This window comes from Nansenia antarctica (genome assembly GCF_963989245.1).
Source record: "Nansenia antarctica genome assembly, chromosome: 20".
In the NCBI taxonomy this organism is placed as follows: Eukaryota; Metazoa; Chordata; class Actinopteri; order Argentiniformes; family Microstomatidae; genus Nansenia; species Nansenia antarctica.
Genome location: NC_137693.1, coordinates 20,648,827 through 20,674,832, shown reverse-complemented (window position 1 = coordinate 20,674,832; position 26,006 = coordinate 20,648,827). Strand labels below are relative to the sequence as shown.

Below are 26,006 nucleotides of genomic sequence, written 5' to 3'. Positions count from 1 at the left end.
GGAACATCATTGCACACCAACCATCCCTCTACATTTTAAAGGATTTAAGTAAAATACCGACGCGAGGGGAGAAGTAAGTTCTGTTCACAAAGGAGTTCAGTTTCACGGTCTTATGAAACAAACGATACCGCGCCAAAAACAAGTAAACAATGACTGGCATTGACTTGACTAATGTCCCCCCCCCAGGCCCACACTGGGTAGCTGGCTAAACATGGCGCTATGCTAAGCTAACTACCTAACTACCTGCCGCTATGCTACGCTAACTACCTGAAGCTATGCTAAGCTAACTACCTGCCGCTATGCTAAGCTAACTACCTGAAGCTAAGCTAACTACCTAACTACCTGCCGCTATGCTAAGCTAAGTAGCTGAAGCACCACAGAGCAGCGAGGCCTTGTTGTTGTCTAGCCTGAGACCGCTAGCATGGCTAACACATCTGATTTAGCTAATCGCTGTCAATGTTTGAAGAGTTTAATTAACTAAGCTACTTAATACAACAGTGGTATCGACTGTTTATCTTTGTCCAAACTCACAACTCACCACATGGCTGAAGTCTAAAGGCAAAGCGGGTTGAAGTTGGTATTTTAATGTGAATCAAGGTTAGCTCTGCTCTCAGTTAGCAAGCTAGTTTAGCTGTTGGGGTTTTAGAATACAGAGAGACTGGCTACAAGTCGTGACGTTAGAATTATAAGGTTCTATCTCCATTTTGGGTCAAAATTGAGTTTTTTTTTACATAATCTGATCCATTAGGTGTTTATTAATGCCTGTGTGGTGTTTTTTTTTTTTATGTTGACATTTTTGAGTTAGTAATTCATAAAATACAAAGGTTCCATCTCACAGAACATAATCATATATATATATAATGGAATGTAAAAACTTTGACGCTCAATATCTCTGAACTGCCCTAAACGGAGATAGAACCTTCTCATTCTAAACGGAGATAGAACCTTATCATTCTAAACGGAGATAGAACCTTATCATTCTAAACGGAGATAGAACATTATCATTCTAAACGGAGATAGAACCTTCTCATTCTAAACGGAGATAGAACCTTATCATTCTAAACGGAGATAGAACCTTATCATTCTAAACGGAGATAGAACCTTATCATTCTAAACGGAGATAGAACATTATCATTCTAAACGGAGATAGAACCTTATCATTCTAAACGGAGATAGAACCTTATCATTCTAAGCTCACGTAGTGCTTTACGTTCGCCTTTGTGTTCGAGACGAGGTGTCAATCATCCGTGTACATGATGTTCTAGTCTCCAGCTCCTTGTTGTTAAACTGCGATCTGGCTTTCCCCGACTCCGTCTTCAGGTGGACGTTGTTGTGCGGGATTGAATCCCATGCGAGCTCACTAGCCACATGATGCTGATCTTGACATTCCCGCTGATTCTGTAACATCCCATTCTCAGTCATCTTGTTGTTGGAGCATCTTTGAGGGGTTCTCAGTCCCCAGCTATGCCCTCAGTCCCAACCCAAATGTTCTATGAACACAGTGAATGTTTCTTTAAACCTATTGAGTTGAGGTTTCAGAGACGTTTTAAAAGCCTTTTAAAGAATGTGTGAATCTGATTGAATCTCACGTTATTTGTTCATGCCTGGCATTATCCTGTGTTGAATGTGTGTGTGTGTGTGTGTGTGTGTGTGTGTGTGTGTGTGCGTGTGTGTGTTTCTCAGACCTTGCAGACATGTCTGACTTCATCGAGAGTGAGGCCGAGGAGTCAGAGGAGGACTTTGATGAGAAAGTCACCAAGCCCGCCAAACCCCAGGTGTTTCTGGAGGATGACGGTAAGGATGCTTGGATGTCAATTCATTTTGAGAGTCAGAATCAGAAGACTTTATTGCCATGACATGTAAACATGTTAGGAATTTGGTTTGGGACACGGTTTACAGCAGGACAGGTGCAAGACAGGACAAGACAGTGCAAACCAACCATCATAGTGCAAGAGTCATAAATAATATAAATATAAGAAGTGCAAAGATCAAGTGTTCACGTGTTCGTGTCCAGACAGTCCAAAGCTCTCTGGGTGGGGGTGGAGGGAGGGTAGATAGATAGATAGGGCTTGTGTCTGCTGCTGTGTGGTGTCCTGACTGCTCATCTCCCTGTCCTTCCCCCAACAGAAGAGGAAGAAGAGGAAAACAAAGAGGACCAGGATGAGTTTGGGAACCTGAAAGGTCTCATCGACGATGACGTTGACGAGGACGAGGAGGAGGCAGGGGGAGAAAGCAAGAAGAAGGGAAGTGGCAGTGACTCTGAGGAAGAAGTCAGACATCGACGCAAGAAGCGCAGTGAGTTCGGGGGTCACGGCTGCTTGTCGTTTGTTGAGTTCGGGGGTCACGGCTGCTTGTCGTTTGTTCCGGAGGGTTCCTTTGTCTGGGGGTTTCGTACCATTTCTACAACTAGCCTATCCTCTTCTTTCACCCTCACTGCTACTGATACCTACTGTTCCAGTATCTGGTCTGATGTTACATTCCTCTCTCTCTCCCCCTCCATCCTTCATAGATTATGATGATTACCTGGATGACGATGATCTTGACCTCATTGAGGAGAACTTGGGGGTCAAAGTGAAAAGGAGGGTGAGTCCAGTTTTCTTTTCCCGCTTTTTTTCCTGTACCTACGTACCGGACTAATTCCGATCGCCGACTCAAGTGTTCGAGTGATCAGATGTAGCTGTTAGCTGTAGAATTTAAGTCTATCTGGACTGCTGTCAGCGGTGAGTCTGATGCCAATTAGAACATACAGATTAGTCTGACGGACAAGATTGAAGTATCGTCATATTTATGAAGGTGTGTTGCTGCGGATCGCAGCGTTAAGATCATTTCCCGCTCTTCCTCCGACAGAAGAAGAAGTACGACCGCGTGAAGACCATGGACGACGACGAAGAGGATGATGAGAAGGACCAGATCGCAGACGAGATCTTCACCGGGAACGGGGAGGACGACGACGAGCTGGAGGAGGGCGAGACCGTCGACGTGCGGCTTCAACACCAAAACGAAGAGGAAGAAGAGGGGGACGTAGACGAGGAGTCAGGTACGACAACAGTGAAGTTACCCCCCCCCCTCCCCCCGCTACGACACTCAGCTCCTATGGTCATCACTTTTTGAAGGATTCTTCAGAACGTCAAAGCGAACGGAATTGTTATTCTTTGGAGAGCAAAAGTGTCTCTAAACTATATTCCGGCCGAACCCCTGAATAAAACCTTTTTCCCTTCAGATATTGATGATTTTATCGTTGACGATGATGGCCAGCCTATCACCAAGAAGAGAGGGAAGAAGTTCTCAGGATACACGGATGCGTAAGTGTTCCATGTTCGCTTCTTATATAGAAATATAGGAGAGAGGTCAAACAAAACATATTCTAACACTGTGACACTGTGGATGGCCGGACGATTATATAATCACCCTCTCACCCTTTCCCTCTCCCTTTTCTCTTCTTCTTCTTCCTCTTCTTCATTTCTCCTCCTCCCTCATACAGAGCCCTCCAGGAGGCCCAGGAGATTTTCGGCGGGGACTTCGACTTCGCCGACTTTGACGCCGACGCGTACGACCAGGGCGAGGAGGAGGAGGAGGACCAGGACGAAGAGGGCTGGGATCGTCCCAAGAAGCAGGCGAAGAGGAGGGTGGGGAGGAAGAGCATCTTCGAGATCTACGAGCCCAGCGAGCTGGAGAGCAGTCACATGACGGACCAGGACAACGAGATCCGCTCTAACGACAATCCCGAGAGGTTCCAGGTGTGTGTGTGTGTGTGTGTGTGTGTGTGTGTGTGTGTGTGTGTGTGTGTGTGTGTGTGTGTGTGTGTGTCTGCACTCGTTATCTGCCTCAAACTGCACACAAGGTCAAAGCAAGACACATCTTTTGAAAACCAAGGAACTAAAATAGATATTTAAAAACTCTGTGATGATACAGAATAAAGCTCTGCTATTCACCAGCACCCGCTAAAGTGGTGTGTGGTGTGTGTGGTGTGTGTGTGTGTGTGTGTGTGTGTGTGTGTGTGTGTGTGTTTGTGTATGGTGTGTGGTCTGTCTGTCTGTCTGTCTGTCTCACTATCCTGTGTCATAAGTGTGTCATCTGCGGGACCTCTGCGTGTGTGTGCCTGTGTGTGTTTCTCACCCTCTGTGTTCTGTCTGACAGCTGCGCTCCATCCCGGTGAAGCCCGCCGAGGATAACGAGCTGGAGGAGGAAGCAGAGTGGATCTACAGACACGCCTTCTCCACCCCCACCATCTCCATGCAGGTACCACCTACAGCCTACCACCAGTCCTTCCATCACCTACACGGCTCCTCATTCCACCCCCACTATAACACTGTATCTACCTACCTCATTATAACACTATCTACCTACCTCATTATAACACTATGGGCCGGTTTCAGAGACAAGGCTTAAGCCTAGTCCTGGACTAAATCACACTTTCAATGTAAAATCTCCATTGAAGATGTTTTTTAGTCTAGGATTAGGTTTAAGCCTTGTCTGTGAAACCGGCCCTATATCTACCTACCTCATTATAACACTATGGGCCGGTTTCACAGACAAGGCTTAAGCCTAGTCCTGGACTAAATCACACTTTCAATGTAAAATCTCCATTGAAGATGTTTTTTAGTCTAGGATTAGGCTTAAGCCTTGTCTGTGAAACCGGCCCTATATCTACCTACCTCATTATAACACTATGGGCCAGTTTCACAGACAAGGCTTAAGCCTAATCCTAGACTAAAAAGCATCTTCAATGGAGATTTTACATTGAAAGTGTGATTTAGTCCAGGACTAGGCTTAAGCCTTGTCTGTGAAACCGGCCCTATATCTACCTACCTCATTATAACACTATGGGCCGGTTTCACAGACAAGGCTTAAGCCTAATCCTAGACTAAAAATCATCTTCAATGGAGATTTTACATTGAAAGTGTGATTTAGTCCAGGACTAGGCTTAAGCCTTGTCTGTGAAACCGGCCCTATATCTACCTACCTCACTATAACACTATGGGCCGGTTTCACAGACAAGGCTTAAGCCTAATCCTGGACTAAATCACACTTTCAATGTAAAATCTCCATTGAAGATGCTTTTTAGTCCAGGATTAGGCTTAAGCCTTGTCTGTGAAACTGGCCCTATATCTACCTACCTCATTATAACACTATATCTACCTGCCTCACTATAACATTATATCTACCTGCCTCATTATCAGGAGAGCACAGACTACCTGGACCGCGGGATAACCACCAACTTCAGCAGGAAAGGCCCCAGCACCATCGCCAAGATCAAAGAGGCTCTCAACTTCATGAGGAACCAGCAATTTGAGGTACACAGCTGTTACCTTTTAAATCCAAAGGGGCGGCTGTGGCGCGGGAGGTAGAGCCGCCGTCTAACGATCGCAAGGTTGGCAGATCGGCGGTTCGAGCCCCGGCTGGCCACACGTCGAAGTGTCCTCGGGCAAGACACTGAACTCCAAATTGCTCCCCGGCGCCTTGCATGGTAGCTTGCCGCCATTGGTGTGTGAATGTGTGTGTGAATGAGAGGCCGTTGTAAAGCGCTTTGGATAAAGGCGCTATATAAGTGCAGTCCATTTACCATTTAAATGGGACCCCTTTGACTTGGGATATCCTAAGTCCTGGTCCTGTTTAGTCCTCAGTCCTCGTCCTCAGTCTTGTCTGTTCACTTCTAGTTTCTTGTGTTGTTTGAAGGCGATATTGTCAGTGTGTCAGGTCCGTCCCCTAACCAAGCGCTCGCATTGAAACCGTCTCGTTTTGGCATCTTATTTTGTTTCTGTGCTTCTTCTGCTCTACGTGCCCCTCAGGTTCCCTTCATAGCGTTCTACAGGAAAGAGTACGTGGAACCGGAGCTGAACATCAACGACCTGTGGAAGGTGTGGCAGTGGGACGAGAAGGTACTGTACGACTGACCTCCAATGGTTGTTTTTTTACTGAGAGACTCTGAAAACAGCTCTCTGAGAGACTCAAACAGCTCTCTGAGAGACTCTGAAACACTGTTTAATACAACATCCACATCAAGACGACACCTCATGACACATGACAGACACTGACCCTAAGCCCTTCCTGTGTCCTGACCCCAGTGGACCCAGCTGAAGACCCGGAAGCAGAACCTGAGGCGTCTCTTCCAGAGGATGCAGGGCTACCAGTTTGAGCAGATCTCCGCCGACCCCGACAAACCGCTGTCCGACGGCATCCGCCCGCTCGACACGCCCGACCTGGACAGGTACGTTTACCCCGACGCCGAGGACACGGCCCTATGAAGGGTCAATGTGACCCGTGTCGCGCAGTACTGGGTCACCCAGGCACTGTGTGTACTTTCCAAATGTAGCAAAACGAAATGGTGCGAAATGACGACATTACAGTACACACAATAGGTTATACGTCAGTGGAGGCTGGTTTAGGTAGAATTCGGAGGACAGGCTCCTTGTAGTACACGGAATGAGGAATGGTATCAAACACTATTCCTGATTCCGTTCAGTGCATTACAACGAGCCCGCCCGCCATTCGATTGTCTGCCTCCCCCAGCCTCCCCTGGTGTACATACAGGACCGGTCACACAATGTGACAGTCCAGTGGATCCAGACACTAAACGACTGTCTGAGGTAAACAACATTGAGATGACAGGCTAACAGTGTCGTCCTCTCCTCCTCCTCCTCCCCCTCCTCCTCCTCTTCCTCCTCCTCCTCCTCCTCTCTTCCTGCTGCAGACTGAAAGAAGTCCAGTCCATCGACGAGCTGAGCGACGTCTACAACCACTTCCTGTTGTACTACGGCAGAGACATCCCCAAGATGCAGAACGCCGTCAAGGCCAGCAAGAAGAAGAAGAGGCTGAAGAAGATCAAGGAGGTGTCAGAGGAGGACGGTACGGAGACATTATTATAATCATAGTCATAATACATTAGACTTATATAGACATGCTTTTCTAGACACTCAAAGACTCTTTACAAACTGAAAAATAAAAAAAATAAAAAATGATTTATTACAAAATAAATAAAAAGAAAGTATAATTATGGTAGAGCTGGGGACACATGGGGAGGGGGAGAGGGTTAACTGATGGATGGATATGTCTCTTTCTCTCAGCTATCAGCTTTGAAATCACATTATTACAGAGTGGCTGTATTATTTCACATAATGGAAAAAAATAATCACCTGACCTCGAGCTACTCTTCGCTTACCGAATTCAGATGTAGCGATTCAGCTGGGGGGTTTTGGAGTTTGGTATCTAATCCGTTCTCGTTGCTTTTCCGTTTGTTATTTTTCTTCCACCGCCATAGGTGAGGAGGCGGAGGTGGTGGAGGAGGAGGAGGAGGAAGAGGAGGAGGTGGGGGGGCAGAAGGGTCCCGACCTGAAGCTGGCGTCGCGTAGGGACATGTACAGCATCTGTCAGAGCGCGGGGCTCGGTGGGTCACCTGACCTCTACACCAAAACATCGCTGGTCATTTTCGACATAGCCAGTCAAAAAAAGAAAAATCTGCCAAAAACATCAGTTAACCAGACTTGTTAGACAGTTTTTTTGAGGTGGGCCAGACCCCGCTAGTGTGATCTTTACCCTGCTCTCTCCCCCGTGCAGACGGTCTGGCTAAGAAATTCGGACTGACTCCCGAACAGTTTGGGGAGAATCTGAGAGACAGTTACCAGCGTCACGAGACGGAACAGTTCCCCGCGGAGCCCATAGAGCTGGCCAAAGACTACGTCTGCAGGTAACCCACCCTGCTTCTGTTGACGACGATGATGTCGCTCCAAAATCTCCTGAATTCATAGTTGTTTCTCTGTCTTTCCTTTGCCTTTTATCATATTGCACGTGGCTGTGCAAGCCGTTGTCTTTGTACGTGCCATTATTAGCGGCAGATGTCGCTCACACACCTTGCTATTGCCTCTCTTTCTGATCCATGGCACACACGATCCCCCTCCTACCTTTCTCTGTCTGGGGGCCAAAGGGTGAAGGAGGAATGGCTAAAGACTGATGTCCATTTCTTTCTTCCTTTCTTTCTTTCTTCCTCCCCCTCCCGCCCTCTGTCTCCCACTCTCCATTTCTCCCTCACACGCCCCCCCTCCTGCCTCTCTCTGTCTGTGTGTAACACGCCCCCCCTCCTCCCTCTCTCTGTCTGGGTGTAGTCAGTTCAGCAGTCCGGAGGCGGTGCTGGAGGGGACCAGGTACATGGTGGCCATGCAGCTGGCCCGGGAGCCCCTGGTCAGACACGTGCTCAGACAGACCTTCCAGGAGAGGGCCAAGATCAACATCAAGCCCACCAAGAAGGGCAAGAAGGTAGGAGGCACCGCACTGGTGGTTTCTGAGTGTCAAACCAATCACAAGAACGTACAAACCCGCGTAACGTTAAACTAAACCAGAAAGGGCGAGAGGTGTTACCACTACTAAGGCTGCCCGTTATCTTGTACGTGGACTTTTTCAATTGATTTATTACTTTTAAGTTCACTTCCAGAGTTGAGCCTGATCCCTGTTCTCAGTAACTCACAGTGATAGGAAGGACTTATTATGCAGCTTGTTGTTAGGCAGCTTTTCTTTGAACACCATGTTAACGTCCCTCTATCGCCCACTCTGGTTACTGTAGGAACACCGTGTTAACTTCCCTCTATCTCCTCTGGTTGCTGTAGGAGGTGGACGAGGCTCACGTTGGCTACTCCTTCAAGTACCTGAAGAACAAGGCCGTGAAGGAGCTGAACGGAGACCTGTTCTTAAAGATGTGCTTGGCGGAGGAGGAGGGGCTGCTCACCATAGACATCTGCATCGACCTCGTCGGGGTCAAAGGGTAAGAGGAGGAAACGCAGGACTTTTCTGTACACCACCGTTTCCCCACGTGGTCAGTGAGCCAGCTTCACCTGAGTCATGGCTCAAAGACTGATGTCCATTTCTTTCTTCCTTTCTTCCTTCCTCCCTCTCCCCCCCCCCCTCTGTCTCCCATTCTCCATTCCTCCCTCGTTCTCGCCCTCTCTCTCTCCCTCTCTCTCTCTCTCTCAGGTTTGCTGACCAGACCTACTTTGACGAGATCAAGCAGTTCTACTACAGGGACGAGTTCAGTCACCAGGTGCAGGAGTGGAACCGACAGAGAACCATGGCCATAGAGCGAGCCCTGACCCAGTTCCTCTACCCACAGATGGCCAAAGAGCTCAAGAACAAGCTCATCGCCGAGGCCAAGGAGAACATCGTTAAGGTAATTGGACAAAGACGCCAAGTGTTACGGTTTTTAAGTCTTTAAAGGACAAGACGCAAGTGTACGTTTTGGAGGGGGCGGCGGCTGTGGCGCAGGAGGTAGAGTCGTCGTCTAACGATCGCAAGGTTGGCAGATCGGCGGTTCGAGCCCCGACTGGCCACATGTCGAGGTGTCCTTGGGCAAGACACTGAACCCCAAATTGCTCCTAATGAGCGGGCCGGCGCCTTGCATGGTAGCTTGCCGCCATCGGTGTGTGAATGTGTATGTGAATGGGTGAATGAGAGGCCCTTGTAAAGCGCTTTGGAATAAGGCGCTATATAAGTCAGTCCATTTATTTATTTAAATGAGCCTGGGTGGAAAACCCCCAAATGCAGCTGCCTCTGCCACCACCGTTGGTTAACCACAGCCTAACCTGCTTTACTCTCATTCTGTCATTGATGGTCTTTTATCTCCACAGTCGTGTTGCCGGAGGCTGTACAACTGGCTGAAGGTGTCTCCTTACAGACCAGACCAGCAGGTGGAGGAGGAGGATGACGACCTGATGGACGAGGGGCAGGGCAAAGGCATCAAGGTGCTGGGGGTGGCCTTCTCCGAAGGCAGGTGAGTGTGTGTATGATGGGCGAGCGTCAGGTGTAAGGCACCAGATTGCAGGGTGGTGTTTGTGGTCCTCTGTGGCGCTCAGTGGGTGGAGCGTGGCGCTAACAACGCTAAGGTTGTGGGTAGGGCTGCACGATTAATCGATTTTAAATCGAAATCGCGATTTGAAATGATGCGATTAGCTAATCGCAAAGCCTGCGATTTGCCTGCGATTTTTTTTTTTTTTTTTTTTTTTTTTTTTTTAAACCTTTATTTTACCAGGAAGTCACATTGAGATTAAAACCTCTTTTGGAAATTTGATCAGCACTCATGGAATGCCTCTTGTCCAATCAAATTACTTGGTCTCTTTATGACTTTGAACCCGGCGCTCTCAGAGCGAATTTACGAACGCAGGCATAGGTTGTGTCACGACAGTCAGTCCAATTATTATGAGACTTTGGGCTAACGTAACGGAGACAATTAGACACCACATGGCTTACTGGACGTATGATAAACGTTAGTATGTTATAATTGCGACAGGTAAGTGTACAATTTCACTATACTAACTGTACCAGCCAAGTGCATGTCGGTGCTGTTAGTCCAGCCTTAAACTTAGCTTAGCTAACTTGTAGTCTTCGAGACGGTAGCTTAGCTTAGCTACTCATGCTAACCCGGCGTTAAAGTACAGACACAGAGTTGACAGTCTCAGCAACCTGCGGGTTGGTGTTTATATAGCAGGCTTATGGATACATGGAAGTTAACTGTTCTGTTGTCAAACATGAATGTGTCCTGTATGCATAACCTCATACCATTCGTTCATACCAGCCGGCTTTAAAGACGCAGAGGTTAGCCTAGCCTAGCCTTGGGCTGAAGTATGTCACAGATTCCTAAGTCAAGGTGACGTGTGTCTGTGCTCCATAGTCAGAGACCACCATTCTATCATTCATCAGTTCGACTGTTGACCGAGTCATCTAGATGTGGTCCTTTCAGTTATAGTCACAGTGTATCCCCAAATGATCATTTTAATAGCTGGATCATCTTAGAAAGTAGCCACCTGTCTAGATGAGATGAGGTTATCATATATACAATTCATATCTTTTAAGTTCTCATCCTTGCATTAGAATTAGAGCAGTTAATAGTTTGATGGTATCATGTGGTAATGCTCTCTGAAAATAGGTGATATTCATCCAATCACCTGCCAAGTATTTTTTGAAAGTACCTGCCCTTTTCCAAACAGCTTCCAGTTAAGCTTTCCTAGATGGTTGTGTGAAACAAACCACCTGAGTCAGGTTAGTAATGCTCCATCACATGTTTTAATCTGAAGCTTGATTTTAAAGCAACCCAACTTTAAAGCAACCCAATGTAAGTTTAGTTCTTTCACTCGTAGCTCGGGCTGTGGGGGTGCTAGAGGAGGGAGCCTCTAAGTCCCCTGAAGACGTACAAACAAACTGCACGTTGATACGACCTTCCTAGCCGGAGATATGGCCACACTTTACAAAAACTCCCTCTTTTTTTTTTTTTTTTTTTTTTTTTTGCTATTTAAAAAAATAATAATCGCAATCGCGATATCTGTCCAAATAATCGCAATTCGATTTTTTCCCCAAATCGTGCAGCCCTAGTTGTGGGTTCGATTCCCGCTGGGGTCGTGTATACTGAAATGTATGAGCTCACTGCAATGTAAGTCGCTTTGGATAAAAGCGTCAGCTAAATGGCCTATATTATATTGTTGTTGTTTTTTTGGGGGGGGGGGGTTTACACACAATTGCACCATAAGTCTAAGTTGTCATTTAGAACATGGATTGTGTAACGTTGGTCTAAATCCCAACCTGAATGTTGTTGCCATAGAGACACGCCGGTGTTCTGCTCTCTGATCAACGGCGAGGGGGAGGTGGTGGACTTCCTGCGTCTGCCCTACTTCCTGAAGAGAAGGACTGCCTGGAAGGAGGACGAGAGGGAGAAGAAGGTACAGACGGGATAGAATACCCTGTGTCACGTTCTAATGTCGGGATCCGATGTAATGATCAGACTTTTCTTTCGAAAAATGTGAATACATTTCTGCGTTGTTGAAAATCAATGACACATCTCTAGTCAACTAACACAGCTTGTTTTGTGAGCCTGCTAACAATGTAAAGTAGTGTTATAGTTAACTAGGTAGCAGTAGGGATTACTCACCCAATCCTTGCGTTGCTGTATTTTGGCTTGACTAGAGAGTTTGTGTTGTGATTCTCAACAACGTCGAAACGTAGTTCCGTGTTTCAAAAGAAAAGTCTGAACATTTTGATTGGTTGCCGACATGCGGACCAAATGACCAGACAGTGTCAGCCATATGACCTACCTCACATGGCCTGTTCTCATTGACATGTTTAATGTCGTTAGGAGTCTATTTGACTGCTGTTGTCGTTGGCCTCATAGAGAATGTGTGTGCTTGGTCTCGTCCTCAGCTCCACGACATCGAGACCCTGAAGAAATTCCTGATCAGTAAGAAGCCTCACGTGGTCGCTGTCGCTGGGGAGAACAGGTGAGCCCCGGTTTGAATCTGCTATTCATACCTTTTGAGAATTCATACCTCCAGAACCGCTTCCAACCGACGTCCACCTCACAGTGTGTCCCCCTCTGGGCTTCTTGTTGCCATGGTGGCCCACGTCTGCTCCGTGGGGGGGTTCAGCCCTAGACTGTTAAAGCACTTTGTGACCAATCTGGTGTTTTTTGTTTGTGTTTTAACCCTCTGCAGGGATGCTCACATGGTGATGGAGGACATCAAGAGGACGGTCAGTGAGCTGGAGCAGGAGTCCTCCATGCCGGCCGTGGGGGTGGAGCTGGTCGACAACGAGCTGGCTGTGCTCTACATGAACAGCAAGAAGTCTGAGGTACACACACACACACACACACACACACGCACGCAACCCATATGAACACCGGGCTATATACGATTTGATACTTGCACTGTGTAACACAGTTCCATTCCTAGATAGAGCATCTACCATCTAACCGTGGTCCTTCCCTCTCTCTCTCTCCCTCTCTCTCTCCCTCTCTCCCTCTCCCTCTCTCTCCCTCCCCCTCTCTCTCTCTCCCTCTCCCTCCCCCTCTCTCTCTCCCTCTCACCCTCTCTCTCCCCCTCTCTCCCTCTCCCTCCCCCTCTCTAGGCTGACTACAGAGACTACCCTCCTCTGCTGAGACAGGCGGTCTCTGTGGCCAGGAAGATCCAGGACCCTCTAGTGGAGTACGCTCAGGTCTGCAGCACTGACGAGGACATCCTCTGCCTGAAACTACACCCTCTACAAGTAAGTGTGGCTGTGTGTGGGTGTGTCCATGGACTTGCTGTTTGCTACGTGCAGTATCTACTGACAGAGACATTGGTTGTGTGATAACCTCTCTCTCCCCCCCCCCCCCCCTCCCTCTCAGGAGCAGGTAGTGAAGGAGGACCTGCTGAGCGCTCTGTACTGTGAGTTCATCAACCGGGTGAACGAGGTGGGCGTGGACGTGAACAGAGCCATCTCCCACCCCTACACACAGAGCCTGGTCCAGTTCGTCTGTGGCCTCGGAATCAGGAAGGGGTCCCACCTGCTCAAGGTGTGTGTGTGTGTGTGTCTGTCTGTGTCTGTGTCTGTGTGTCTGTGTGTCTGTGTGTCTGTGTGTCTGTGTCTGTGTCTGTGTGTGTGTGTGTGTGTGTGTGTGTGTGTGTGTGTGTGTGTGTGTGCGCGTGCGCGCGTGTGTGCATGTTACTTTGACTCAAAGCTGTGTTCAGTATGACAGTGCTTTCTCCACCTAAGCCACATAGTGCCTGCCTGTCTGTTGAACTTCAACTGTTTGTTTATGAGTAAAGTGAATGAATTATTTAATTTTTTTCCTTCTTCTTCTTCATCTCGTGTCTGTTTCTCTTCCCCTCCTCCAGATCCTGAAGCAGAACAACACCCGTCTGGAGAACCGGACCCAGCTGGTCACCATGTGTCACATGGGCCCCAAGGTCTTCATCAACTGTGCTGGCTTCATCAAAATAGACACGGCCTCGCTGGGGGACAGGTGGGGGGCGTCTTATGTCGTGCCTGTGTTAAATGTCCAATGTCCAATGTAGTTTCTCCATCTCTCTCTACATTAGCTTCATGGTGTTGTCTTTCTGTCCGGTCCGTGGTATTCAGCGTATAGGTGTGTGGGTAGTCAGGGTACTGACTGTCTCTCGTCTGCAGTACGGACTCGTACATCGAGGTCCTGGACGGCTCCCGCGTCCACCCGGAGACGTACGAGTGGGCCCGCAAGATGGCGGTGGACGCCCTGGAGTACGACGAGTCTGCGGAGGACGCCAACCCGGCCGGGGCGCTGGAGGAGATCCTGGAGAACCCGGAACGCCTCAAAGACCTGGACCTGGACGCCTTCGCAGAGGAGCTGGAGAGACAGGTGGGTGGTGCGTCCGTCCGTGGCGTGGCTTTCGGTCGGTAGCCCACGCTCACCGGTGTTCCTCTCCTCGCCTGTCCCACGGGGATGTGGTCAGAAGGGTGTTGGGAGTATCAGACTGTATGCAGGGGTGCAAACTTGTCACCTTTCTGCTAAATTAGCAGTTTTTACTTCAGAATAGGTCATCCATGGTGCATGTTGTTGGCCCTGAGCCATCCGCGACCCCTGTCTTCTGTAGGGAGTGTGGTCAAGCACAGACATGCTAGATTAAATGACTCGGGAGTTAACAGGGCCACCAGTCTCTCAAGGACAGACTGAGTCGGTAGTATAATACTCCCACAATCTTATCAGTGTTTATAAGCAGTGTTAGAATTTGTACGCTCACCACCCTCTGTAATAGAATGTGAATTGATGTACAGTGTGTGTGTGTGTGTGTGTGTGTGTGTGTGTGTGTGTCTGTGTGTCTGTGTGTCTGTGTGTCTGTGGTATGTAGAAAAAAAAGAAGAAAAATAATAGGTCATCCATGTGAATCGTGTAGATCTGCAAAAAAAATATATTTGGGGAGGGGGTGGGGCGGTGTCTACGTCTCATCCAAGTCACATGATGACTATTCTTCCAACTAATGTGTCTGTCTGTCTAAACTCCGCTGCTGTTGAAATCACTTTTAGCTTCATGCTAGGTACAATTCTAGACAGTGTGGAGGACACAGTCACAGTAAGCAACCTGTTTTCAACATAATTATGGGGGTGTTACGGTCAGGTGCTGAGACCACCGTTAGTGCTAGCGCTGTCCGTCTTGTGTCTGCTCAGCTGTAGTGTGTTCTCTGTCCCCTGCAGGGTTACGGTAACAAGGGCATCACGCTGTACGACATCCGCGCCGAGCTGAGCTGCAGGTACAAGGACCTGAGGGTCCCCTACCGAGCCCCCAACACAGAGGAGGTCTTCAACCTGCTCACCAAGGAGACCCCCGAGACCTTCTACATAGGTAATACTCTCCCCCTCTCTCTCTCTCTCACACACACACACACGTGACCTATACACGTACACACTCGTGTCACACCCACTTATATAGGTAACACACCTTTTCCAAACACTGAACAACAAACATATAAACGCAACATGTTTTGTTTTTGCAATAAAAAAATCGATGTACAGAAAAGGCCTATTGGTTTCATTGTGCTTTCATACACACCTTCTACTTACATAACACACTCACACCCACCTTCTACGTGGGTCATAACACACTCACACACTACCCCGGCCGACACACAAAAAAATACTCTGCACAGTCAAATATTGCACACACCCAAATTCACACAATATACACATGACCCAACACATACTGCTGTCATTCTCTGTTAGCGCTCATACACTCTCCCTCTTCTTCCCTCCTCTCTGTCTGTTCCCAGGGAAGCTGATCACCAGTGTAGTCACTGGTATCGCTCACCGGCGCCCCCAAGGGGAGAGTTATGACCAGGCCATCCGTAACGACGCCACTGGACTCTGGCAGTGCCCCTTCTGCCAACAGGACAACTTCCCCGAACTCAGCGAGGTCAGATACCCTGTCCCTGCCTTTACTCTCTGTCCCTCCCTTTAACTCTCTGTCCCTCCCTTTAACTCTCTGTCCATCCCTTTAACTCTCTGTCCCTACCTTGAACTCTCTGTCCCTCCCTTTAACTCTCTGTCCCTACCTTGAACTCTCTGTCCCTCCCTTTAACTCTCTGTCCCTCCCTTTAACTCTGTCCCTCCCTTTAACTCTCTGTCCCTCCCTTTAACTCTCTGTCCCTACCTTTAACTCTCTGTCCCTACCTTTAACTCTCTGTCCCTCCCTTTAACTCTCTGTCCCTCCCTTTAACTCTCTGTCCCTACATTGAACTCTCACACCATGACCTCCAAATGATGGCAAGTTGATCCAGTTGATTTTTTTTTTCAAACTTCCCTCCCCCCGTCCCTCTCCCAGGTGTGGAACCACTTTGACAGCGGGTCGTGTCCGGGTCAGGCCATCGGAGTGCGGGCGCGGATGGACAACGGGGTGCAGGGCTTCATCCCCACCAAGTTCCTCAGTGACAAGGTGGTCAAACACCCTGAGGAGAGGGTGAAGGTGAGCCTGGGGGTCTGGTAGCTAGCTAGGTAGGTAGGTAGTTTGGCAGGTAGGTAGGTAGTTTGGCAGGTAGGTAGTTAGTTTGGTAGGTAGTTATTTGGCAGGTAGGTAGGTAGTTACTTTGCCAGGTAAGTAGTTAGTTTGGTATGTAGGTAGGTTGGCAGGTAGGTAGGTAGTTAGTTTGGTAGGTAGTTAGGTAGGTTGGCAGGTAGGTCGTTAGTTTGGTAGGTAGGTAGTTAGGTAGGTTGGCAGGTAGGTTGGCAGGTAGGTAGGTAGTTAGTTTGGTAGATAGTTAGGTAGGTTGGCAGATAGGTAGGTAGTTTGGTAGGTAGTTAGTTAGGTAGGTTGGCAGGTAGGTAGGTAGTTAGTTAGGTAGGTTGGCAGGTAGGTAGGTAGTTAGGTAGGTTGGCAGGTAGTTTGGTAGGTAGTTAGGTAGGTTGGCAGGTAGGTAGGTAGTTAGGTAGGTTGGCAGGTAGGTAGTTAGTTAGTTTGGTAGGTAGTTAGGTAGGTTGGCAGGTAGTTAGTTAGGTAGGTTGGTAGGTAGTTAGGTAGTTAGGTAGGTAGTTAGTTAGTTTGGTAGGTAGGTAGGTAGGTTGGCAGGTAGGTAGTTAGTTAGTTTGGTAGGTAGGTAGGTACTTTGGCTGGTAGGTAGTCAGTCAGGCTAACAATCACACACTTGACTGATCAGTTAGCGCTGAGCTGTATTGACTCTCTCTCTCTCTCCACTCCCGCCCCTCCCCCTCCTCTAACCCTCTCCACTCCCGCCCCTCCCCCTCCTCTAACCCTCTCAGGTGGGGATGACGGTGCACTGCCGCATCATGAAGATCGACATCGAGAAGTTCAACGTGGACCTGACGTGTCGCACCTCCGACCTGATGGACAAGAACAACGAGTGGAAGCTGCCCAAGGACACCTACTACGACTTTGACGCCGAGACGGAGGACACCAAGCAGGAGGAGGAGCTGAAGAAGAAACAGCAGAGAACCAGTAAGTTACCAAGGTTACGGTGGCCAAACATTCTATTTGACATATTGACACCCTGAAAGAAATAATATTTTTATTTATTTTATTGTATTTCCCTAATATCACTCTTCACTCCCTTTTTTCCCTCTCCCTTCTTTATCTCTCTGTGTCTCTCTCTCTCTCTCTCTCTCTCTCTCTCTCTCTCTCTCTCTCTCTCTCTGTCTCTATCTCTCTCTCTGTCTCTATCTCTCTCTCTCTCTCTCTCTCTGTCTCTCTCTCTCCGTCTCCAGCCTATATAAAGCGTGTGATCGCCCACCCCTCCTTCCACAACATCAACTTCAGGCAGGCAGAGAAGATGATGGAGTCTATGGACCAGGGAGACGTGGTGATCAGACCCAGCAGCAAAGGAGAGAACCACCTCACCGTCACCTGGAAGGTCAGAAGAGAGAGAGGGAGGGAGGAAGGGAGGGAGGGATAGATGGAGTGATGGGTGGATGGGATGGATCTATCGATAAGTGGAAGGAGTGAACACAGTTTTTCGACGATTTGTGACATGTTGGGATGAGTTCTAGATGACTTATTTGGTGTGTGTGTGTGTGTGTGTGTGTGTGTGTGTGTGTGTGTGTGTGTGTGTGTAGGTGGCTGACGGCATCTACCAGCATGTGGATGTTCGAGAGGAGGAGAAGGAGAACGCCTTCAGTCTGGGACACAAACTCTGGATCACCACGGAGGTGAGGGGCATGGAAGCCTTAGGCTCTCTGGATGCCTGTGTGTGTGTGGCCCTTTAGGATGACTCAAACCCTTGTCTCTGTCTCTCTATCTCACCCATCTCTGTCTCTCTATCTCACCCATCTCTGCCTCTCTCTCTCACCCATCTCTGCCTCTCTCTCTCACCCATCTCTGCCTCTCTCTCTCACCCATCTCTGCCTCCATCTCACCCATCTCTGTCTCTCTATCTCACCCATCTCTGTCTCTCTCTCTCACCCATCTCTGCCTCTCTATCTCACCCATCTCTGCCTCTCTCTCTCACCCATCTCTGTCTCTCTATCTCACCCATCTCTGCCTCTCTATCTCACCCATCTCTGTCTCTCTATCTCACCCATCTCTGCCTCTCTCTCTCACCCATCTCTGCCTCTCTATCTCACCCCTCTCTGTCTCTCTATCTCACCCATCTCTGTCTCTCTATCTCACCCCTCTCTGTCTCTCTGTCTCACCCATCTCTGCCTCTCTGTCTCACCCATCTCTGCCTCTCTGTCTCACCCATCTCTGCCTCTCCATCTCACCCATCTCTGCCTCTCTCTCTCACCCGTCTCTGTCTCTCTATCTCACCCATCTCTGCCTCTCTATCTCACCCATCTCTGTCTCTCTATCTCACCCATCTCTGCCTCTCTATCTCACCCATCTCTGTCTCTCTATCTCACCCATCTCTGTCTCTCTCTCTCACCCATCTCTGCCTCCATCTCACCCATCTCTGCCTCTCTATCTCACCCCTCTCTGTCTCTCTGTCTCACCCATCTCTGCCTCTCTCTCTCACCCATCTCTGCCTCTCTATCTCACCCATCTCTGTCTCTCTATCTCACCCATCTCTGTCTCTCTATCTCACCCATCTCTGCCTCTCTCTCTCACCCATCTCTGCCTCTCTATCTCACCCATCTCTGTCTCTCTATCTCACCCATCTCTGTCTCTCTATCTCACCCATCTCTGCCCCTCTCTCTCTCTCTAGGAGTTTGAAGATCTCGACGAGATCACAGCTCGATATATCCAGCCAATGGCGGCGTTCGCTCGCGACCTCCTCACACACAAGTACTTCCAGGACTGCAACGGCGGAGACAGGAAGGTAGAGGAAGGCGATCATGTTCCATAATTAACCTGAAAAATAAGTGTGGCCTGAATATTCCAGGACTGCTAGATCACTAGAAAGTGCTGCTAACACGGTATCGTACTGTACATCTCTGTGTCTCTCTCTTTCTTTCATTCATCCCCTCATCTTTCATCTCTGTCTCTCCCTCTTTGATAGAAAATGGAAGAGTTGTTGGTCAGGTCGAAGAAGGAGAAGCCGACCTTCATCCCCTACTTTGTGTCGGCTTGTAAAGATCTACCAGGGAAGTTCATCCTGGGCTACCAGCCTCGAGGCAAGCCACGGTGAGTCAACCCCGACCCCCAACCAGCATCATTTTATTTTTTATTTATTTTTTACTCAATGTGTTTTTTATTTAGTTTTCAGAGACATTACAGTACGCAACAGACATAAGCACACAGACAAAACAGCGAAAACAACAAAACAAAACAAAAACAGAAACAAAAATAATAATAAATAACAGTTCACAGAGTACTTCTCATATATAATACAAAGCCATTTGTAAGAAGTAAGCGGCATTGTTAGACGTTCCACGTAAGAAATGAAAGGCTGCCACACTGCACTAAACCTCCCAGATGATCCCTGCAATGTGTATCTCATCTTTTCCACCTTGAGAAAGTACATGACATCACAAATCCACCTGCCAAACAAGGGAGGACGATCATTCTTCAGAGGAGTAGACCATGCAATTCACCCGTGCTTTTGGTAGATTAATATCCCCAGAGATATCATTTTATTTGTTTACGTTATTTTGGGGCAGTCCCACTCATATTTTTTCCTTTTATTGCGATAGAGACAGTAGAGATTGACAAGAAGGACGGGTGTGAGAGAGAGGAGGGATGACATGCAGGACATGTCCGCGGGCCGTAATTGAACCGGGAACCCTGCGATTACATGGTCGCCGGCTTAGTGTGCTACACCACTGAACGCCCCACCAGCATCATTTTAGATTGGATTAGATTCAACTTTATTGTCATTGACAGAGTACAAAGTACAATGAAACATAGTTTAGCATCTAACCAAAACATGATTATGTAGACAGTGCATGATGGGGACAGTATACGGTATTACAGTGAGTATAAGTCAATGAGATTAACATCAATATGATATGTACAGTTAAGATATATGGCACAGTTATGATATGTACAGAACAAGGGTGATTTACCATAACCATAACCTTGTAATGACCTGTCTGTCTGTTCATACTGGGCCACCAACCCATATAAAGGAATATGATGACCATGTGTGTGATGCGTGATGATATGATGTGTGGTTGTGAGGTGGGTTGTGTTGATGATGTGAATGTTGGTCCCTGCAGGGTTGAGTTTTTGACCATCACGCCCGACGGCTTCCGCTACCGCTCTCAGATGTTCCCCACCGTTAACGGACTCTTCAGATGGTTCAAAGACCACTTCCAGGAGCCGGTACCAGGTGTGTGATGCCTGCCCATTGGCTGGAACCCCTCACACACACACACACACACACGCACGCACACACACACACACACACACACACACACACACACACACACACACACACACACACACACACACACACACACACAATCTTACTAGGCCCGTTTTTATTTAAATGTGTATCTTCTGTCAGTGATGACACCATGCATGAACCACTCATTTTCTACTTTTTTTTTAATATATATATCGTTTTTTTGTTAAACGTCACACTGTTGTGGTGATTTTTAGTTATTTGTGTTGGTCAGTGGCCTAATCTAGTGAAATGTCTCCCATGATAGTGTATAGTATGTGTATATATATGGAGGTATATTTGTCTAAACTGTTGTCTTCCCCTCTTCTCCTCCAGGCATCACCCCCAGCAGCAGCAGCAGCAGAACACGGACCCCCGCGTCTGTCAACGCTACGCCCGCTAACATCAACATCGCAGGTTAGTCACACGCACACACACACACACACACACACACACACACACACACACACACACGCACACACACACACACACACACGCACACACATGCACACACACACACACAATCAAAGACCCTCCTTGTTCACATGTGCCCCCCTCCCTCCCTCTCAGACCTGACGCGAGCAGTGAACGCCCTCCCGCGCAACATGACCTCGCAGATGTTCAACGCCATCGCCGCGGTAACAGGCCAGGGCGCCAACCCCAACACCACGCCGGCCCAGTGGGGCTCCAGCCAGTACGGCTACAGTGGCAGCACCGGGGGGGGCGGAGGCAGCTCCTCAGGCTATCACGTGAGTGCTGCTTCGAGAAACCGCGGGGCTGTGGCCTGGGCTGGTCTAGTGGTCTAGCACGGCGGTCTACAGTGCACACATATGCCCATGTCGGCATGGGTTGAATCCGGCCCATGCCCTGCTGACATGCCCTCTCTCCCTTCTTCTCCTTACTTTCCTGTCTGTCTTCACTGTATCTGTCCAATAAAATGGAAAATGTGAGTGGGACTGCCCCACTCAGAAAAAAAGGCGGGGCTTAACCCCCTCAGGATTGTATTTCGGTTCGAATTCTTTAAATTATATATATATATATATATATATATATATATATCCTGCTATCTTGGACATTTGTGATCGTTAAGGATATACCTCTACTGTAACGATTATATGACAAATGCCTATTCTGCCAAGTACGTGAGTGTTGTCTACTACTCTACTATGCCGTCTTGGCACTGAGCTCCTGACGGTCCCAGAAGCCAGGACCAGGAGATAATGAGAGACAGCTTTCAGTATATACAGTGGGGAGAACAAGTATTTGATACACTGCTGATTTTACAGGTTTTCCCACTTAGAAAGAATGTAGAGGTCTGTAATTTTTATCATAGGTACACTTCAACTGTGAGAGACGGAATCTAAAACAAAAATCCAGAAAATCACATTGTATGACTTTTAAATAATTAATTTGCATTTTATTGTATGAAATAAGTATTTGATCACCTACCAACCAGTAATAATTCCGGCTCTCACAGACCTGTTAGTTTTTCGTTAAGAAGCCCTCCTATTCTCCACTCATTACCTGTATTAACTGCACCTGTTTGAACTCGTTACCTTTATAAAAGACACCTCTCCACACACTCAATCAATCAGACCCCAACCTCTCCACAATGGGCAAGACCAAAGAGCTTTCTAAGGACATCAGGGACACAATTGTAGACCTGCACAAGGCTGGGATGGGCTACAGGACAATAGGGAAGCAGCTTGGTGAGAAGGCAACAACTGTTGCAATTATTAGAAAATGGAAGAAATTTAAGATGACGGTCAATCTCCCTCGGTCTGGGGCTCCATGCAAGATCTCACCTCGTGGGGCATCAATGATCATAAGAAAGGTGAGGGATCAGCCCAGAACTACACGGCAGGACCTGGTCAATGACCTGAAGAGAGCTGGGACCACAGTCTCAAAGAAAACTATCAGTAACACACTACGCCGTCAGGGATTAAAATCCTGTAGCGCACGCAAGGTCCCCCTGCTCAAGCCAGCGCATGTCCAGGCCCGTCTGAGGTTTGCCAATGATCATCTGGATGATCCAGAGGAGGAATGGGAGAAGGTCATGTGGTCTGATGAGACCAAAATAGAGCTTTTTGGCATAAACTCCACTCGCCGTGTTTGGAGGAAGAAGAAGGATGAGTACAACCCCAAGAACACCATCCCAACCGTGAAGCATGGAGGTGGAAACATCATTCTTTGGGGATGCTTTTCTGCAAAGGGGACAGGACGAATGCACCGTATTGAGGGGAGGATGGATGGGGCCAAGTATCGCGAGATCTTGGCCAATAACCTCCTTCCCTCAGTAAGAGCATTGAAGATGGGTCGTGGCTGGGTCTTCCAGCATGACAACGACCCGAAACACACAGCCAGGGCAACTAAGTCTCCAGACCTGAACCCAATAGAAAATCTTTGGAGGGAGCTGAAAGTCTGTGTTGCCCAGCGACAGCCCCGAAACCTGAAGGATCTGGAGAAGATCTGTATGGAGGAGTGGGCCCAAATCCCTGCTGCAGTGTGTGCAAACCTGGTCAAGAACTACAGGAAACGTCTGATCTCTGTAATTGCAAACAAAGGTTTCTTTACCAAATATTCAGTTCTGTTTTTCTGATGTATCAAATACTTATTTCATGCAATAAAATGTAAATTAATTACTTTAAAATCATACAATTTTATTTTCTGGATTTTTTTTTTGATTCTGTCTCTCACAGTTGAAGTGTACCTATGATCAAAATTACAGACCTCTACATTCTTTCTAAGTGGGAAAACGTGCAAAATCAGCAGTGTATCAAATACTTGTTCTCCCCACTGTATGCTCCCAGACTGTGCAACACCCTACCTGAGAGCCTGAGATTGTCCAGAAGTCATTTAAGCGAGACCTCAAAACCTACTTATTCTAATCTCGCCTTCTAAATGTCCATCTTAGTTGTCGCTTTATCTTCTTTGCCCTTTGTGTAGCGCGTCGGGTCACATTTTGTGAGATGCGCAATACCAAAAAAAATGGATTCGATTTGAAAAATCCCCCCCTTAGAATGGAAGTGTCTGTGTCTGAGCTGTAGCCATTATGATTTAATTTTGCCATTTAGCAGACGCTTTTAATCCAAAGCGATTTACAATTACGAATTACAGGGACATTCCCCCTGGAGTAACTGAGGGCTAAGTGCCTTACTCAAGGGCACACTAGTAGTGGTGTGGTTTCAGGCGGGATTTGAACTCGCAACCTTCCGATCACAAGTCCAACTCACTATCCACTAGACCACCACTACCCCGTAACGCGTCTCTCTCTCCTCCCCCCAGGTGTTCGCCACGCCTCAGCAACCCATCGCCACGCCCATGATGACGCCCAACTACTCCTACACCACGCCCAGCCAGCAGAACCTGGGCACGCCCCAGTACGCCGGCACCACGCCCCAGTCCTCCCACTCGCAGGGACACGGCGGCCACTCCACACACTCGCAGGGACAAACGCACGGACACGGACACCACAGCGCCCACCACAGCGGCGGCAGCAGCGGCGGTCACCACGGACACTCGTCCAACACGCCGTCCTCCTCCTCCTCCACCTCCAGAAGTCGCACGCCCCAGCAGCAGCCTAAGTAAGTCATGACAGAGAGACACAGGTTGGGTTTTCCCATTCTCTACCCCTTTTTCCAGAAGAAGACACTCATACACTCACACACTCACACACTCACACACTCACACACTCACACACTCACACACTCACACACTCACACACTCACACACTCATACACTCACACACTCACACACTCACACACTCATACACTCACACACTCACACACTCATACACTCACACACTCACACACTCATACACTCACACACTCATACACTCACACACTCACTCACACACTCACTCACACACTCACTCACACACTCACTCACTCACTCACACACTCACTCACTCATACACTCATACACTCACACACTCATACACTCACACACTCATACACTCACACACTCATACACTCACACACTCATACACTCACTCACTCACTCACACACTCACTCACTCACTCACACACTCACTCACTCACTCACACACTCATACACTCACACACTCATACACTCACTCACACTCACTCACTCACACACACACACTCCTTCACTCATACACTCACACACTCACACACTCATACACTCACACACTCATACACTCATACACTCACACACTCACACACTCCTTCACTCATACACTCATACGCCCCTCATACATCCCTCATACATCGGCCTCATGAATCTAAAAGGAGTGGGCTTGTGTAAGCAGTACGGTAGAGACGCTCTTAAACGAACTGTTTAAGAAAGCTATCTTTCTCTGAGAAATACCCTCCTTGCTTACAAGCAGTAAGCGACCGTATAAACCAGTCAAACTAAATAACATCTGCAAAACATTCAAATTGTCGCAAACTAAACCTCCCCTCTGTCTCCCCCTGCAGGTCGAGCGGCAGCACTGCGGTGGACTGGGGCAAGATGGCCGAGCAGTGGCTCCAGGAGAAGGAGGCGGAGCGCAAGAAGAAGACCCCCCGCATGACCCCGCGGCCCTCCCCCAGCCCCATGATCGAGAGCACGCCCATGTCCATCGCCGGAGACGCCACGCCGCTGCTGGACGAGATGGACCGATAGGACAGAGAGGGGGGGTGTCTCTGCTTCACCCCCACACCCCTCCATACCCCCTCTACCCCCATCCTCATATAAATACCCCCCCCCCCCTCCCCATCCTCATGAAATACCCCAACTCCTGATCGGAATACCCCCCCACCTCCTCCATCAGACTGGACCCCTACCATTCATCCCAACTGTCTCATCCCACTATCCTCTTCACCGGCTGGTGTCCCATATCAGATCCGTCTCTTTCTCTCTCTGTTCAACTGGCTCCCTTTCTCTGTTCCTAGCTACTGTGTATCTAGAATGTTCCTTTCTCTGGAGGTCATCTCTTTTCTCCCCCACTCTTTTCTGTCTCCCTTCTCTTTCTGTCTGGTTTCTATCCCTCTTTCCCCCCTCTATTTGCCCCCGGCCACATAGTATTTTATTATTTCGTGGGGGACAACACTGTATGTCACACAGAACATCGACACAAAGACGAAACACTTGAAACCGCTGACAAACAGATAGGACATGGACCTACGGAGAACGCTTGTTTGTCAGACAAACCTTCTCCTTTTTGATTTCTTTTAGAAACATTGCAATGGGGTATGCTATACTTTCTCTTTTCTCTTTGATTTTTAAAGAAAAATATAAAAAAGGTTAGGAGATGCAAATGAATTCTGTCTGATTGGTCGACAAGTGTTTTTTTGCCAAGTTTGGCTGGGCATGTATTGTTCCTGTCGCCATATAGACGCCCCGCCCCCTTGCCTCGTGGTCATTGGTGGATCGTGGCAAAAGGCTGCCCAACAAGCGCTTTGCCAAGCCAATCAGAAAGCTGTCTGCGTTTTTGTATTGATGAATTAAAAACGAATAAAGACACTGTTTTCAGTATGA

General features: G+C 48.2%; 1 protein-coding gene across 1 annotated transcript; it reads left to right on the top strand.

Moving 5' to 3' along the window:
* Positions 1-26,006, top strand: supt6h (SPT6 homolog, histone chaperone and transcription elongation factor). Its single transcript, XM_080549799.1, has 38 exons — positions 1-73; positions 1,684-1,794; positions 2,128-2,295; positions 2,510-2,583; positions 2,848-3,037; positions 3,221-3,302; positions 3,482-3,737; positions 4,138-4,239; positions 5,181-5,294; positions 5,790-5,879; positions 6,066-6,208; positions 6,692-6,846; positions 7,259-7,384; positions 7,555-7,684; positions 8,100-8,250; positions 8,598-8,752; positions 8,962-9,154; positions 9,612-9,754; positions 11,576-11,693; positions 12,172-12,248; positions 12,462-12,597; positions 12,874-13,011; positions 13,133-13,300; positions 13,623-13,750; positions 13,915-14,122; positions 14,956-15,103; positions 15,528-15,670; positions 16,079-16,219; positions 17,011-17,206; positions 17,473-17,618; positions 17,821-17,913; positions 18,906-19,019; positions 19,200-19,324; positions 20,359-20,471; positions 20,862-20,942; positions 21,096-21,274; positions 23,811-24,109; positions 24,965-26,006. The coding sequence occupies exons 2-38, from the start codon at positions 1,695-1,697 to the stop codon at positions 25,149-25,151; spliced, it is 5,310 nt and encodes a 1,769-aa protein (XP_080405925.1). The 5' UTR covers positions 1-73; positions 1,684-1,694; the 3' UTR covers positions 25,152-26,006.

Bases quoted from the DNA above. Each gene is read 5' to 3' on its own strand.
- supt6h (XM_080549799.1), top strand. From the start codon at position 1,695: ATGTCTGACTTCATCGAGAGTGAGGCCGAGGAGTCAGAGGAGGACTTT. The intron at 3,303-3,481 runs GTAAGTGTTCCA...TCCCTCATACAG, and splicing joins TTCTCAGGATACACGGATGC to AGCCCTCCAGGAGGCCCAGG. The intron at 13,751-13,914 runs GTGGGGGGCGTC...TCTCGTCTGCAG, and splicing joins ACGGCCTCGCTGGGGGACAG to TACGGACTCGTACATCGAGG.